Source organism: Biomphalaria glabrata, chromosome 16 (genome assembly GCF_947242115.1).
Source record: "Biomphalaria glabrata chromosome 16, xgBioGlab47.1, whole genome shotgun sequence".
Taxonomy (NCBI): domain Eukaryota; kingdom Metazoa; phylum Mollusca; class Gastropoda; family Planorbidae; genus Biomphalaria; species Biomphalaria glabrata.
Genome location: NC_074726.1, coordinates 5,497,017 through 5,514,768, shown reverse-complemented (window position 1 = coordinate 5,514,768; position 17,752 = coordinate 5,497,017). Strand labels below are relative to the sequence as shown.

Genomic DNA, 17,752 nt, shown 5'->3' with positions numbered 1-17,752 from the left:
AGTTACCTAAGTCATGTACACAACACTTGAGTTACATAAACATCAATGAGTCACATACACATCACTTAAGTCACATACACATCACTTGAGTCACATACACATCACTTGAGTCACGTACACATCACTTGAGTCACGTACACATCACTTGAGTCACGTACACATAACTTGAGTCACTTATACATCACTTGAGTCACATACACATCATTTTAGTCACGTACACATCACTTCAGTCACATACACATCACTTGAGTCACATACACATCACTTGAGTCACATACACATCACTTGAGTCACATACACATCACTTGAGTCACATACACATCACTTAAGTCACATACACATCACTTGAGTCACATACACATCACTTGAGTCACGTACACATCACTTGAGTCACATACACATCACTTGGGTCACGTACACTTCACTTGAGTTACTTACACATCACTTCAGTCACATACACATCACTTGGGTCACATACACATCACTTGAGTCACATACACATCACTTGAGTCACATACATTTCACTTGAGTCACGTACACATCACTTGAGTCATATACACACTACTTGAGTCACGTACACATCACTTGAGTTACATACACATCACTTGAGTCAAATACACATAACTTGAGTCACATACACATCACTTGAGTCACATACATTTCACTTGAGTCAAGTACACATCACTTGAGTCACATACACATCACTTGGGTCACGTACACATTACTTGGGTCACATACACATCACTTGAGTCACGTAAACATCACTTGAGTCACGTACACATCACTTGGGTCACATACATTTCCCTTGAGTCACATACACATCACTTGAGTCACGTACACATCACTTGAGTCACGTACACATCACTTGAGTCACATACACATCACTTGTCACGTACACATTACTTCAGTCACGTACACATCACCTCAGTCATATACACATCATTTCAGTCACATACACATCACTTGGGTCACATACACATCACTTGAGTCACGTACACTTCATTTGAAACAAAGGAGACTCATAGAGCCAGCTAGAATGAATCTTTGGATACAAGTAAAGATAGTACAAAAGTAAACTTTTTTTTTTCATTTACCTGGACATTAAGTTGTTGCCTTTGTCTGCTCTGCCGGACGTTACCTGCGGAGTGTCAGCATACGAAACAAAAACCAGCAAAATATACAAAAAATATATATAAAAAAACTTAGCTTATCTAAGGGGAAGAGACACAAAATAAGTTTACCATATATCTCAATACTGCAGGAATAGGCTCCCTTTTATATAAAACAAAAAAACTATATACCACCAATTGGTAATCTAATTGTTTCTTTTTTTAAACTTGATCCATGAATGAGAGAAAAAATATATCTCTTTCTCCCTCTCTATCTCTCTCTCCCTCTCTCTCTCCCTCTCTCTCTCCCTCTCTCTCTCTACCTCTCTCCCTCTCTCTCTCTACTTCTCTCCCTCTCTCTCCCTCTCTCTTTCTCTACCTCTCTCCATCTCTCTCCCTCTCTACCTCCCTCTCTCTCTCCCTCTCTCTCTCCGTCTCCCTCTCATTCTCTTCCTCTCTCTCTGTCTCTCTCTCTCTTTCCCTTTCTCTCTCTCTCTCCCTCCCTCCCTCTCTGTCTCCCTCTCTCTCTCCCTCTCTCTCTCCCTGTCTCCCTCTCTTTCTCCTCCTCTCTCTCTCCGTCTCTCTCTCTCTTTCCCTTTCTCTCTCTCTCTCCCTCCCTCTCTGTCTCCCTCTCTCTCTCCCTCTCTCTCTCTCCCTCTCTCTCTCCCTGTCTCTCTCTACCTCTCTCCTTCTCTCTACCTCCCTCTTTCTCTACCTCTCTCCCTCTCTTCCTCCCTCTCTTTCTCTACCTTTCTCCCAGTACCCCTCTCTTTCTCTCCCTCTCTCTCTGTCTTTCTCTCTCTTTCCCTTTCTCTCTCTCTCCCTCCCTATCTCTCTCTCCCTCTCTCTCTCCCTCTCTCTCTCCCTCTCTCTCTCCGTCTCTCTACCTCTCTCTTTCTCTACCTCTCTCCCTCTCTCTCACTCTCTTCCTCCCTCTCTCTCTCTCTCTCTCTCACTCTACCTCTCTCCCTGTCTCCCTCTCTTTCTCTTCCTCTCTCTCTGTCTCTCTCTCTCTTTTCCTTTCTCTCTCTCTCTCTCCCTCCCTCTCTCTCTTTCCCTTTCTCTCTCTCCATCCCTCCCTCTCTCTCTTTCCTTTTCTCTCTCTCTCCCTCCCTCCCTCTCTCTCTTTCCCTTTCTCTCTCTCCCTCCCTCCCTCTCTCTCTTCCCATTCTCTCTCTCTCTCCCTCCCTCCCTCTCTCTCTTTCCCTTTCTCTCTCTCTCTCCCTCCCCTCTCTATCTCTCTCCCTCCCTCCCTCTCTCTCTTTAACTTTCTCTATATCTCTCTCCCTCCCTCTCTCTCTCTCTCTTTGATTTGATCGTGAATCTCGATCTCCCTCTCTCTCCCTCTCTCTCCCTCTCTCTCCCTCTCTCTCCCTCTATCTCTCCCTCTCTCTCTCTCTTCCTCTCTCACTACCTCTCTCTCTCTCTCTACCTCTCTCCCTCTCTCTCCCTCTCTCCTCCTCTCTTCCTCTCTCCCCCTCTCTTTCTCTCTCCCCCCTCTCTCTCTCTACCTCTCTCTCTCTCTACTCTCCCTGTCTCCCTCTCTCTCTTTCCCTTTCTCTCTCTTTGTCTCTCCCTCTCTCTCTACCTCTCTCTCCCTCTATTCTTTTCTCCCCCCCCCTCCCTCTCTCTACCTCTCTCTCTCTTCCCCTCTCTCTCTACCTCTCTCTCTCTCCCTCCCTCTCTCCCTCTCTCTCTGTATCATTTTACGTCTCGCAAGACTATCTCTTTCCTTTCCAACTTCTCTTGTTACCAAAGAGGCCAAACCCTTGATCTGAAATACACATTATTAAAACTGTACAAAAGTTCTATGTTTGGTGTCTATGCGACTTTCACAGCGAAAGTTTGCCGACCTGTACAACGAACGATGCGTGAGATTCTAAGTCTCAACTTAAATGTATGTTACAAGATTAATGACATACTTGAGAAAAAAAACAACTAAATAATAATCACCTTCTATTTTCTGCAGATCTTTTGCTAATTTATTGAGTCGTATTTGTTTGTCCTTTAGGCACTTCAACAAGGTTGGAAACCAGTTTTCATATTTTGTTAAATGATTCAATAACTCTTTAGCTGTTAGCACTGTGGTGATGTTGAAGGGCTCCTTATAAAATATAAAGAATAAAAAATTTAAAAGTTGAATTATAATGCAAATATAATTAACCTGTTTTGTACCAATAAATTCCAGATTTTGATGTACGTTGCATATGTATCAGTGGAGGGTACTGATGCATCTAATTTAATATGTTACAATAATAAGGATTTAGTTATATACTATATTTTATCAAAAAATTAATAATTAAACTATTATATTTAAACCGACACTTCTGTAGGACAGCAACAGAGACTTATTTGAAATCAAGAATTATTTACATAGATTAGATACAAACAGCTTTAACTATAAAGTTCAAATTATTTATTTATTTGTAGGTCAAGAAAAGTAACGTAGACCTATAACAATACATTCATTGATTTTTCAGATTTAGTTTAGTAAAATAGTTGCTTATTTTTCTACTTACCAATAAAACACTACTGTTGTATTTATCAAAAATATTAAAAATGTTTTGAGCAATGTTAGGAGTTATGTTGTCAGTAAACTTTTTTTCTATGTTTATCTTGAGTAATGTGCTATAGTCCAGGCTCCTCTCGTTTGGATGTCTCAGAATGTTTTCGCTCGAAGAATAAAGCCTCAGACGACTGATTGACTCACCACTTTGCGCTTGCATTTCTTGAATTTAAAAAAAAGAAGAAAAAAAAACAAGGTTACAAAGACAGTTTTTGTAGAAACACAAACTCAAAATCGGCCCCAGAAGTGGTCCATCCAGGCAGGCTTCAATATTTTCAGAAAGAACATCCGAATGAAATTATATCAAAGACAAATGAGAGATAAGAATGGAGAAAGAAGGTTGACAGATCTTGTGTAGTGCCCCAACTGTGTAGCAGATCAAAGGATAGGTGCAAATGAATGCAAAGTTAGATGTGAACCTGGCCTAATTGGTTCCCCTTTCAGACCTTGTGGTCTATAGGGAAGATGATGTAAAGTTCATCTGTTTTTGTGGCCTACGGTTAACGAGGGTGTCATGTAGCCAGCACAGCGGCCAACCGCCTTTACTTTTCCCCAACTAATGTCAGGTACCCATTGGAGCTGGGTGGACTCAGTGGCGCCCATGGATTCTGAAGTTGAAAATCTCAGTCTTCGAACCCGGGACCCCCGGTTCGAAAGCCAAGAGCTTTGCTGCTCAGCTACTGCGCCTCCACTGACCTAACTGAAGTGTTATAATTATTTTGAAAAGGCTCAATCTCTTTTTCGAATCCTCCAAATCAATAATAGATTACACGTTACTGCATTAAAACAGAGATATGAAAATGCAGTTTACAAGATTACTATTCGTTTAAAATTAGGTCTAACTTATAATGCATACTAAATAGCTTTTTCTCTTTAAAAAACTGCTTGCATAAGTGATTTTAAAAATTTGATTTTTCGCTTTCAGAAAAAAAAAAGTAGCCGTTGCATCAGAACTTTGAATTGTCTAAAATATTGTGATGTCGGATTTTCACGATCTTTTCTAGTTTACGAGATCTAAACGGGACGGACTGACGGACGGACAGATGGACAGACGGACAGACATTTCACACAAAACAAATAGCGTCTTTTCCTCTTTCCGGTGCCGCTAAAAAAAGTCAATTCGTGATATTATTTGGAAACAAATATAAATAGTTAGAAAAATGTGGTATTAGTGGCAAAGTTAAATAGACAGTTTGATATCGTATCAACGGGGCTGGAGACTGGAGTTCAATATCAGCTTATGCTTATTTGTGCTAGCTGAGAACTTCAAGACGCATAGAAATGTTGTCAGTGATATCATATCCCCTTCCCCTAAGGTCCATAAAAATATATTGAATCAAAGGGCACCAAGAAAGATGCACAGTACACAATTTATAAACAAAAATATAATTAAGTTAACCCTTTTATCCCTTACGATCTATAGCATAGGTTCTCAACCTGTAGGTCGCGACCCCCTTGGTTTTCGAATGACCTTTTGACAGGGGTCGCCTAAGACCATTTGATTTCTATGTTTCATTGCAAGTATTTTGTTGTCGATTCTTGCGGGTTGCAATAAGCATATTTCTACCTGACACCGATACATTCACATTCTATTGTATGGAATTTATTCAGATTAGGACGCTGCAAAATGAATCATGAAACGATTGTGAAGCGTCAATTAAATGGGGGGGGGGGGGGGCATATCATATTATAGAATTAGAATACGAACATATTACCAGAAGATGCAGATGCAAAATTCAACAGTAAAAAATTGAAAATCAAAAGATAAACTTAAAAAAATAATAATTAAGCACAACATTATTATAGATTCACGTAAAGCTTTTGCTATGTAAAATAAATCATGAATATCAGATATATACATTTTAAATTTGATTTCGATTTTATAGCATTAGAAACATCACATTTAGGGGGTATTTAGGCCTTTGATCGAAATAAATTTCACGATTGGGGGTCGCCGCCTAGTGGGGAATCGAATTAGGGGTCGCCGAGCTAAAAAGGTTGAGAACCGCTAATCTATAGGGACAGGTGATGTAGAGTTTATCTGTTCTAATGCCGACGGTTAAAACAAATGTGTCATGCGGCCATCAAAACCCTTTCAATGCTCTAACGTATACCAGTTACACATTACAGTAGCGGGTGAAACCGATTGACTTCCTAAAAAATTACGAAGTCGAAAGTCCCAGTTTTTATAGGAACTTTATTATTCTAGACTTGAGATCTCTTGGTTTTGGGGCCAAGAGCTTAACCACGCCGCCACCAAGCCTAAAGATACACATTTTTCTTATGAGGAAAACATATTAACTTAGAGTTTCCTTATTATATATATAATAAAAAGGCTAGTCTTCGAGTCCGAAGATTAATGAGAAATGCAGTATTTCCCGTGATGACACAGCCCCAGCTGTGACCTACATATTTCGCCACACTCAGAGCAGGCATAGCCATTGACCGCCGGAGCTCGGTTTAGATTATCTTTTCGCCGTGTACGTCTGTCCTCGGTAGTATTTCTTATGTTAGCTTATTTAAAGATACAATATGATTTAAATATTATAACGAAGAAAGATGCTACACTGTAGTAATTAATTTTCGATGTATCGTACATTTAACACAGTAAGTGTGTTGGCCTATATGTTTCAATCTTTGCTTGCATTGACTGTTTCTGGTGAAGCCTTCGAGTTTGAATGGACCTCATTCACCAATAGTAAACAAACAACATTTAGCCTCGTGATAATATTAATAAATTAACGAAAAAAAAAACTGTCACGTGATAGCCATTGTGTATTACTCAATTTGAATAGAAGAGAGAGAATCATGTGGCTAAATGTTGTTTGTTTACGATTGGTGAATGAGGTCCATTGAGACGGACGAGTTAATGAAACGGGAAGACCCGGAGAACGGATGATAAAAGGAATCACAAGTTAGATATGAGTGCCCAAACAACGGGTGTTCAATGTAATGTTGAAGAAATTATAAAGTTTTATGTCTAACTCCTTCGATGTTTGGTTATTTTGGTTAATTCTACATACATGTACATTGAAATTGAGCGTTAAAAATATTATCTTATATATTACAGACGTTTCATCAATTTGTTTTTAAGGACCTTAGCTAGGCTCTATTCAGTGGTTCTGTATAAAATAAAATGATACCCCTAAAAAGATTTAGTTAGACTTGTGTCTGGAGCAGTACCCTAACGACCAGTGCAAGATGTACGTATTATGGACAGTCTACACAAGCTCTCATTTTCGTGCCCCCCCCCTCGCCCCCCCCCCCAAAAAAAAAAAAGTTCTTGCTGGTTTGCTATACATAAAAATGATGTTAAGCTAAACATGTGGTAAATTCACTTCCTATTTGTTTATTAGTTTACAATATCAATGCCTAGAAAGTGCCCCTCCCCCCATATCTCAAATAGATAAGGGCTTTATCAAGTCTGAATCCGATCCTATTTAAGCCGACTATCCATCGCATTACATTTTTTTAAAAGCATAGGAAAAAAAAAAAAAGAAGTACCTTAGTTTATACGACTATATCGCAACCTGCCAGGTCTAGAGCCGTCATTATTTGCATGTGTACATCAAAATATATTTTAAAAGTAAGCTAAGTTATTTTTAAAACATGCTTAACCCTTTGTGTCTATATGGACAACCTGGGTCGGAAATAGGTAATATAGAGGCCCTGGGCAGGACTTTTATGGTGACCCATACACTTTATGAAAGGCGTTACAAAAATTCACTTACTTTATTCATAAAAAAATACTTATATCTTATATAATTAGATAATTGTTATGCCATTTCTTAGAAGAAAGATATAGAGTAGTAGTAACTATTTAGTCTAATATTCCTTCTTTTTTTTTATAATATGTTTTGACTTTGTGAAGAGTAAGGCTCTAAGATAACGCACTGCCATGAATCCGAAACTGCATTGATATAAGTCTATTACGTGTACACTACGAGGGGGCACATCACAACCACGCTCTTACAGCCAAACGCAAGCTTTAAGGTATTATCGGTATACAAAAACAAAAGATTAGCAATGGAGATTCTATAAAATATACAAGAAAAACGTTAAAGCTGATGATCCCTAGAAATCTTTTGATCTTTCAAGAATTTTATTGGGGGTACGTTGGGGATGTCCAGGGGCAGTATCCCCGCCTCCTCTCCCCCCCCCCTCCGTAAGTCCGGCTCTGTGAATAACATACTCTAGTAATGAAGTTATAATTAAAAATGTTCTCTTTCTTACGTCAACATTTTTTAGCACATCAGCATCATATTGGTTATAGGTGATCGAAGATCAATCATGTCTCTTGATGTGATTTTTTTTTTTTTAACTTTTGAGACAATCGGAGCCAGTAATAAAATTGACAGTGATCTTTTATTTTTACTAACCTTCACGAATTAGATAAACAAGTCATATCATATCAATTTAGTGGTTATTTATTGTGAACACATCACATACAGTTCAATAACACTATGGAAGTCCGAATCTGTGTTCCATTTCTGTGTGTGCCAGTAAAACGCATAAATAAAGGTCTACAAAATATCGAGCTTTGTCGATCATATTACTAAATTTAATTTGTTCCCTAAATACTACGATCTAAGTTCCTTGCTTACCTTGCTGTTCATTCACAGAATCTATCACCAGATGTCAACATTATACACAGACATTTTTTTAAAACTTTCAATGAGAACGGGAGTGTCACAGGGATATTATTCACATTTATCCATGCAATACTAAATCCTGATAACCGCATAGCAATGCGGAAAAAATGTTCCCTATTTAAATACAACTTTTACACACTGTAACTGCTAAATAGTTCTTGATAGGAGACAAAATAAAGGGATTTTTACGATGAATCCTGTGTTACACAGTCATCTACAAAATATCGAGCTTTGTCGATCATATTACTAAATTTAATTTGTTCCTTAAATACAACGATCTAAGTTCCTTGCTTACCTTGCTGTTCATTCACAGAATCTATCACCAGATGTCAACATTATACACAGGCATTTTTTAAAACTTTCAAAGAGAAAGGCAGTGTCACAGGGCTATTATTCACATTTATCCATGCAATACTAAATCCTGATAACTGCATAGCAATGCGGAAAAATGTTCCCTATTTAAATACAACTTTTACACACTGTAACTGCTAAATAGTTCTTGATAGGAGACAAAATAAAGGGATTTTTACGATGAATGCTGTGTTACACAGTCATCTTATCTTTATATTGTGACGGTGATAACAGGTTTATAGCGAAGTAAAATAAAGGAATCTCAAATGTAAATCAGAAAGTCTTTATCAGCTTACATAGCATAAAAGTAGATTAAAAATGAATCTGTTATGGCACGATTAAGAATTAGTGATTTGTTTCATGGAAATGGAATGTTTTAACTTAGCGACAATGACGCCACTAGTAAAACAAGAATAAAACTGTAGGAAAAATAGCGAAACGTCAACAGAATACTTCTGCTGGCTTTAGAGAGAGGCAGGTTTTATGGATGTAGAGATTTAACTTGACAACATTCGATGGTTCCCTTCGTTATTATTTAACTTCTTGTTCGACATTCGCTATCAGCGTCATTTAACTTATAATGTTGGGCTTTCACCTGTGTTATTGGATTTCGTTATTTCATTGTTACCTCCGTTTGATTTCTCTACATAAGACACAGTGTGGAAGCGCCTAACAAATTTAAAATAAAATGTGAACCACTATTTCTTTTGAAAGTTTTAACTATAGATGAAGAGGGAAACGGGCTACCAGTAGCTTTATTTATATCCAGAATGTTCGTAGACCTACTTGATTCGTAAGTTTCCGATGTTATATCAGAAATGAAAATTATGATGACAAACCGGAAGAGGCAGATAGCACACATTAAGGGATCCCCTGTCAATAAAAAAAAAATCCTTAATATTGTCCTTCCAAACTTAAAGGTTTCCCCCCCCCCCCTGATTTTTTTTAATGAAAATGTTAAAATGAATATTTATAACAAGCAAAATACAAAGATACATAGAAACTCCAGGGTTAATGTGTGTGCGATCGGGTGACACGTGTCTCAGGCAAATGACACTGGTCAAGAAACAGTAGACTGTGACTACGACTGCTTTATTGATCCTTATGGAAATTTGTTGTGATTACAGGGACTGTTTCCTCAGATAAAGACAACACAACAGAAACATTTACATAAATAGGACAGACATAACATAAAGAGTTCATTCATCGACTACACACAGGCATCTTGGTCCTTTTCATGTTTCCAGATCAACGAGTCGCGTTTATATAGTCTGACCGAGGTTTTGTACCGCTCGGTTCTAGTGTTGATATACAGAAGTCGCCCACTTCATGACGACTTGACATAGTTATGATAGAGTGGGTGGCTGATGTCATCCAAGATTTTTCCGATTTTTCTGAGACATTTTTGTTAAAAAGTTCATTTAAATATGGTATGTTCTCTATTATTACACGCACATATGACCCGTGTTATGGTCATGTGATAGAAAGCCTTCGTGGACCAGAGACAAGTGTGTAAGAATTTCAGTCCAGGCAAGACCAATCGCCTGAAAACTTACCTGCAACGTCACAACCTGTGGGCAGTTTAGACTAATAGCGTAGCGTAAGGGACCCCTGCCATTTTCCTTTTCTATACCAGGCTAATCGTGCAGGATACGCCATTTACGTAACGGCCCCTTGAGGAACGGCGCCTGGATTGTGACAAGGTTGTGGGAGCTTTTTTTACAACTCCGCACAGTGCAATGAGGATGCTCGGGCACCCCCTTAGGCGGCACCCCCACGGGAGTCATACCATTATGAATAAGACAGATCAAACGTTTGGTACCATGCTTAGCAAGACAGACGAGCCGATGGGTACCATGATGAACAAGACAGACGAGCCGATGGGTACCAAGATGAACAAGACAGACGAGCCGATGGGTACCAAGATGAACAAGACAGACGAGCCGATGGGTACCATGATGAACAAGACAGACGAGCCGATGGGTACCAAGATGAACAAGACAGACGAGCCGATGGGTACCAAGATGAACAAGACAGACGAGCCGATGGGTACCAAGATGAACAAGACAGTCGAGCCGATGGGTACCATGATGAACAAGACAGACGAGCCGATGGGTACCAAGATGAACAAGACAGACGAGCCGATGGGTACCATGATGAACAAGACAGACGAGCCGATGGGTACCAAGATGAACAAGACAGACGAGCCGATGGGTACCATGATGAACAAGACAGACGAGCCGATGGGTACCAAGATGAACAAGACAGACGAGCCGATGGGTACCATGATGAACAAGACAGACGAGCCGATGGGTACCAAGATGAACAAGACAGACGAGCCGATGGGTACCAAGATGAACAAGACAGACGAGCCGATGGGTACCAAGATGAACAAGACAGACGAGCCGATGGGTACCATGATGAACAAGACAGACGAGCCGATGGGTACCAAGATGAACAAGACAGACGAGCCGATGGGTACCAAGATGAACAAGACAGACGAGCCGATGGGTACCAAGATGAACAAGACAGACGAGCCGATGGGTACCAAGATGAACAAGACAGACGAGCCGATGGGTACCAAGATGAACAAGACAGACGAGCCTATGGGTACCAAGATGAACAAGACAGACGAGCCGATGGGTACCAAGATGAACAAGACAGACGAGCCGATGGGTACCATGATGAACAAGACAGACGAGCCGATGGGTACCAAGATGAACAAGACAGACGAGCCGATGGGTACCAAGATGAACAAGACAGACGAGCCGATGGGTACCAAGATGAACAAGACAGACGAGCCGATGGGTACCAAGATGAACAAGACAGACGAGCCGATGGGTACCAAGATGAACAAGACAGACGAGCCGATGGGTACCAAGATGAACAAGACAGACGAGCCGATGGGTACCAAGATGAACAAGACAGACGAGCCGATGGGTACCAAGATGAACAAGACAGACGAGCCGATGGGTACCAAGATGAACAAGACAGACGAGCCGATGGGTACCAAGATGAACAAGACAGACGAGCCGATGGGTACCAAGATGAACAAGACAGACGAGCCGATGGGTACCATGATGAACAAGACAGACGAGCCGATGGGTACCAAGATGAACAAGACAGACGAGCCGATGGGTACCAAGATGAACAAGACAGACGAGCCGATGGGTACCAAGATGAACAAGACAGACGAGCCGATGGGTACCATGATGAACAAGACAGACGAGCCGATGGGTACCAAGATGAACAAGACAGACGAGCCGATGGGTACCATGATGAACAAGACAGACGAGCCGATGGGTACCAAGATGAACAAGACAGACGAGCCGATGGGTACCAAGATGAACAAGACAGACGAGCCGATGGGTACCATGATGAACAAGACAGACGAGCCGATGGGTACCAAGATGAACAAGACAGACGAGCCGATGGGTACCAAGATGAACAAGACAGACGAGCCGATGGGTACCAAGATGAACAAGACAGACGAGCCGATGGGTACCAAGATGAACAAGACAGACGAGCCGATGGGTACCAAGATGAACAAGACAGACGAGCCGATGGGTACCATGATGAACAAGACAGACGAGCCGATGGGTACCAAGATGAACAAGACAGACGAGCCGATGGGTACCAAGATGAACAAGACAGACGAGCCGATGGGTACCAAGATGAACAAGACAGACGAGCCGATGGGTACCAAGATGAACAAGACAGACGAGCCGATGGGTACCAAGATGAACAAGACAGACGAGCCGATGGGTACCAAGATGAACAAGACAGACGAGCCGATGGGTACCATGATGAACAAGACAGACGAGCCGATGGGTACCAAGATGAACAAGACAGACGAGCCGATGGGTACCAAGATGAACAAGACAGACGAGCCGATGGGTACCATGATGAACAAGACAGACGAGCCGATGGGTACCATGATGAACAAGACAGACGAGCCGATGGGTACCAAGATGAACAAGACAGACGAGCCGATGGGTACCATGATGAACAAGACAGACGAGCCGATGGGTACCATGATGAACAAGACAGACGAGCCGATGGGTACCAAGATGAACAAGACAGACGAGCCGATGGGTACCATGATGAACAAGACAGAAGAACAGATGTTACCGGCTACCATGTCGAGCGGTATAAATTTTCTGTTACTCAATCTGACGATGTTGGTGGTAGCGGTGTCTTTTGACTTTTATATTGAGCCGTGCAATCTTGTCTCCCACGACGAGAAGCCTCCTATTTGCTGCGACTATCACAACGACGAGCACAGATCTAGTTAAGTCAACGTGACTCTCGCCTGCACCCAGGCGTTCAACAAGAATTGTGCCGATGGGACCTCACAGAGCCAACATACTTGCCAACAAGGTCTGGACCCAACAGACTCGAAAGGATCTAAAATATCGTATTCTAGAAATAAATCCTAAAGCACAAATCTTTGCATGCACCAACCATTCTCAGAATTTTTCAGGAATTAGGACTGGCGAAGCTGATCAATTAGCACATTTTCTCCTACACTTGACCCCTTTTTGGTCAACTTTAGCACACCGCTAGAACGTCCTCATCATAATAAACGGATCAAGACCAAAGCGCTTGGTTTTAACTCGCGGAAGCGCCAGATGAGAAGCCTTCAAGATAAATTTTTTAAAAAATTAAATGTTCTTTTTTGAACTAACGTCTGTATTATATAAGTTAAGATAAGAATACAGATCATATTGAAATTAACAAAAATAATTTCCTCTAAAAAGGCAAACGAAGGCTTTTTTAACGCAGCGGTTCTCAACCTTTTTAGTTCCGCGACCCCCCCTACCATTATTTCCTACTAGGAAGCGACCCACTTACAGATTTTATTTTTCGTTTACAGATAAATATATATTTGTGCTCATTTTTTAAATAATAATAAAAAAAGCTATCACTCAACCTTGCATTTAATTAATTTTCTAGTGCTTATTCACAATATACATGCTGCATACTTAAGTGACAATCTGACAAATATGTCGAAGTATGGAGGACAGTCTTTGATACAGTAAACTACATTGCATGGCGACGAAGCAATGAGATATTGGTCTTAACCTCACACAGATTGCGACGTCGCAGAACAGTGTGGAGGCCTAGTATAGCAAATTATATTTAATTTTCAACGTGTTCGTAACATACTCACTTTAGAAATTTCCTGTGGGAGAACAAGAGCTGTACGTGAAATATAAGGATAAGAACTAACAGTAGAACACAATTTAGTTGATGAATAAATGTAAGATCGTCCGAAAACGTCCTCAGTATCACACACATTCGGAATGTATTTCACAGATTGTAAGTCATAATATTTTATAAATCTCCGAATTACCCCGAAATAAGTCTAAGGTTTTACCGAAAGTACGGCTATCACCTTTCCCTTCACCTATCCCTTGGTCTATCGGACCGTTTAGGCAACACACAAGATCTGTAGACCGGCTTTCTCCATTCCTCTCTCGATAGTATCTCTTTCAATGACATGTCCTACCATTCTTTTATGTTGTCTTTCCATTGCTTTCTCAGTCTGCCTCTTCTTCTTTTTCTTGGTACTGTCCATTGAAGGAAGGTTATTGCTAGCTATGAGGCCCTTGTGTCTTGTGAAATTGCCTTAGAGTTTTAGTTTGCTTTATGTTTTTGTGCTAGTAATACGTGTATGATATAAACAACTGTTGCGTAAAAGAGAACGCTGAAATACCAAGTCCTGAATAGCTTAAAATTGTGTCAAATCTTGAGTTTAAAAAAAGAAACGTAAGCCCTACGTTCTGCAATGAGATCTGGATTCAGCAGCCCGTAAAAATATTACATATAAATTGTACTAGATGTATTGTTACTTTTTAAAAAGCGGTCATGCAGAAATGTCTCACTATGGTTGAGTGTCTATGCTTAAGAAGTCATGTATGAATGAAGCTGGCATAATATTCCTTATTATAACAAGTATATTATAATATTTGAAAACAGCACCGTTTGTAAATAGAAATATTTTAATAAATACAAAACAAATATCAACAAATTCTGTCTGTCTGTCTGTCTTTATGTTGTCTATTTTTACACGTCATTTCTCCCACATCCATTCTCGGATCAAGTTGAAACTTTGCACAATGGACCTCATTTACCAATCGTAAACAAACAACATTTAACCACGTGACTAAATGTTGTTTGTTTACGATTGGTGAATGAGGTCCATTATTTATTATTATGGGCGTAACCAGGAGTTTATTTCGAGGGAGGATTTCGGTCGTGGGCTGATTTTTTTCTCCCTTTCGTATATATATATATATATATATATATATATATATATATATATATATATATATATATATATATATGTATATGTATGTGTGTGTGTGTGTGTGTGTGTGTGCGTGCGTGTGTAGAGTTAGCTGAAATCCCTCCTTGCCAAGGGACCAAGGGCGAAGCCCGGCGCCATGCATTATTTCCGATTTTCAAAACAATAGGAATGCATTGTAATAGACCCACTAAAACAACATGAGCTTCAATAAACACAATGATTTTATTAGTCTCTATTTATGCTCTTTACTCCAGCCACTTGTTCTCTAAAACTGACTTCCTTTTGCACACAGTCCTGACACACTGCTGTTCACTCAACCATGTACAATCAAGGTCCACTGGTCATTTCATACACAGGCACACACGCTGCACTGCCAGCCACTCAAAGCACATACACTTACTATTACATTCATATTCTGAGGTATCTAAACTGCATTATACTGATACCCTTCAAGTTTACAATTTTATTCACAGCACTTTATTAATAGAGAAAGCGAAGTTTCGCTTTAATTTCTTATTGGAGTAGAGGGGTTAACCACAAAACACCTATTGGCTATGCTCATGAAATTTGGTGACTGTAGTTTGCTTTAGTTTTTTGTTTTTTTTTATCGAAACGAGGAGTTTTATCGTCAAAACCATCTGTTGGGAGGTTTTTAACTCAAAACCCTCTGGAGGGGATTTTTTTTAACTACTAAGCCCCCTTAGCAGCGTTCATTGAATTAGGTGACTGTTGTGACCGGTCGTTGTCTTGTTTCACCAATCTGCTGGTAGACAACTAAACCGTTATAAGCGTAATATATCATAAGTAACGAAACTTTAAATAACTTTAAAAAATTCAGTGTGAACAATGCTAAGTATAATTTGTTTATAGTATAGACAAAATCAACTTGTGATAAATGAAAAAAAGTAGACTTTCGTATATAATCTAGTGACTGTTGTTTGCTTTAGTCCTATATTAAAGAGGGATTTTTTTACGTCAAAAAAACTGGAGGGGGGTTTTAAACTCAAACCCCATTGCCTACGCTCGTGGAATTTTGTTTGATAGAAAAGTGGGTTTTATCCTCAACCCCCCCCCCCCCCCACCTCCCTAGGTTGAGAGATGATTTAACAGTAAAATCTCACCTACAATAAACACAAGAAAAACATTAAAAAAATAAATGTTTAAAAAAAAAGCATTTACGAAATGTAACTGTATCAATTAGTTTGGCTTAGTGACGTAAAACAATGTGTAATAGATCTAGAAAAACAAAACAATAAATCTGTGACATTAATAATGTTTTTATCAATTGTTTTTGTTTAGCGCAATTTCATGCTCTCTCAGTACGCTATGATTCTATCACTTATCTGGACCAGGGGAGGGGCGAAATGGGATGTCAGGGTGGAATTTACCATAATTGGTTTTGAAAAGCATATACAGAAAAAAAAAAGGGAACGACCTGAATTTAAACTCGTGACTCACGCCTCCTCGGGCCGACGTACCAACCACTCTGCCAGTGAGGTGTTTATGACTAGTGAAGATTGCATAGTTATAAATATTTTGTTTCACTCTAGAGCGGCGACTAAAAAGAGGACTAATTCAGCTTATACCACCCTTACGTCAAGTACAATTTCTTTCCCTTGTTTGAGATACCAAACAAAATATTTAATTACCAATAGTTACTTACTTTATTAGTTAATTCTTTTTTTCTTTTTTTTTTTAACTCGTGTGTTGTCAGGTCCAATAAATAATTGTACAAAGCTTCAGCTACATGTAAAAATGGATGTCGAAGAAATAACGTGTATAAACTTTTTTTACCAGACAGACAAATTAAATTAATATAGCTTTATTAAAATTTAAACACACACACACACACACACAAATAATAATAATTAACTCCCCCCCCCCGCGCAGTTGGGGGAAATTCCCTCCCTCCCTGGCTACGCCTATGACCATATTATTATTATCCAAACATCAGCTAATTCATGCACAACGCTTCAAGGAACAAAAAAAAAAAAAAGAAAGGAAACAGGAGCAGGTGGAGATCTCTTAGAAAAGAAAATGCAATAGACGATTACATATGACAACTCATGATACGCTTCACTGAACAAGGGTGCGAACGACGAAAGTCTTAGTAAAACAAAACCCTGCAGACAATGGCGCCACACCAGGAATCTAAGAGCTGACAATTTTCCTTACTCTTCTCTTAGCATTTGACTTAAATGGTTATCTTTCTTATTCTGTAATCCTAGTTCTAGTGGGGACAATGGCGTAGCAATAATGAACCCCTGGCCCACGACCATCAGAGGCCCACAAAATGAGGAATGCCAACCAGGCCAAAAGGGGTTCATTGCGCGTGGGCCATCATTCGTGACAAGTTGGGGCCCACATAAGCCCTTGGAAAATATTAATTAATTTTTTTTTTAAAGCCCATATAAACAACAAAAAATAAAAAGCTCCACCAAATTGTCCCTAACGTATTACCAAACTTATAATTCACAATGTTAACCAGTGCTAGAGTTTGTGTACCAGTACTAGAGTTTGTGTACCAGTACTAGAGTTTGTGTACCAGTACTAACCTCTGTGTACTATTACTAACGTCTGTGTACCAGTGCTAAAATTTGTGTACCAGTGCTAGAGTTTATGTACCAGAACTAGAGTTTGTATACCAGTACTAACGTCTGTGTGCAAGTACTAAAGTATGTGTACCAGTACTAGAGGTTGTGTACCTGTACTAGCGTTTTCTTAAAAGTACTAGTGTTTGTGTACTAATACTAGAGTCTGT

The 17,752-nt window shown here is 39.7% G+C and overlaps 1 protein-coding gene across 4 annotated transcripts in view; it reads right to left on the bottom strand.

Annotated features, from left to right (window-relative positions):
- LOC106050182 (uncharacterized) overlaps positions 1–14,348 on the bottom strand; it is a 40,230-nt gene extending 25,882 nt beyond the window's left edge. The window contains exons 1-4 of one of the 4 annotated variants that reach the window (XR_008775447.1): positions 8,280–8,510; positions 3,629–3,837; positions 3,063–3,213; positions 1,095–1,138 (exon numbers count right to left, since the gene is read on the bottom strand). Coding sequence is in view for 3 of the 4 variants with exons in the window: in XM_056014601.1 (XP_055870576.1) it covers positions 1,095–1,138; positions 3,063–3,213; positions 3,629–3,835 (402 nt within the window). In the remaining variant the exon portion in view is untranslated. Of the gene's footprint in view, positions 1–1,094; positions 1,139–3,062; positions 3,214–3,628; positions 3,838–8,279; positions 8,511–8,622; positions 8,858–13,851 lie in introns of those variants that run through there. The other 3 variants (XM_056014601.1, XM_056014602.1, XM_056014600.1) reach the window with 3 other exon arrangements.
- Positions 14,349–17,752: the final 3,404 nt, after the last annotated feature.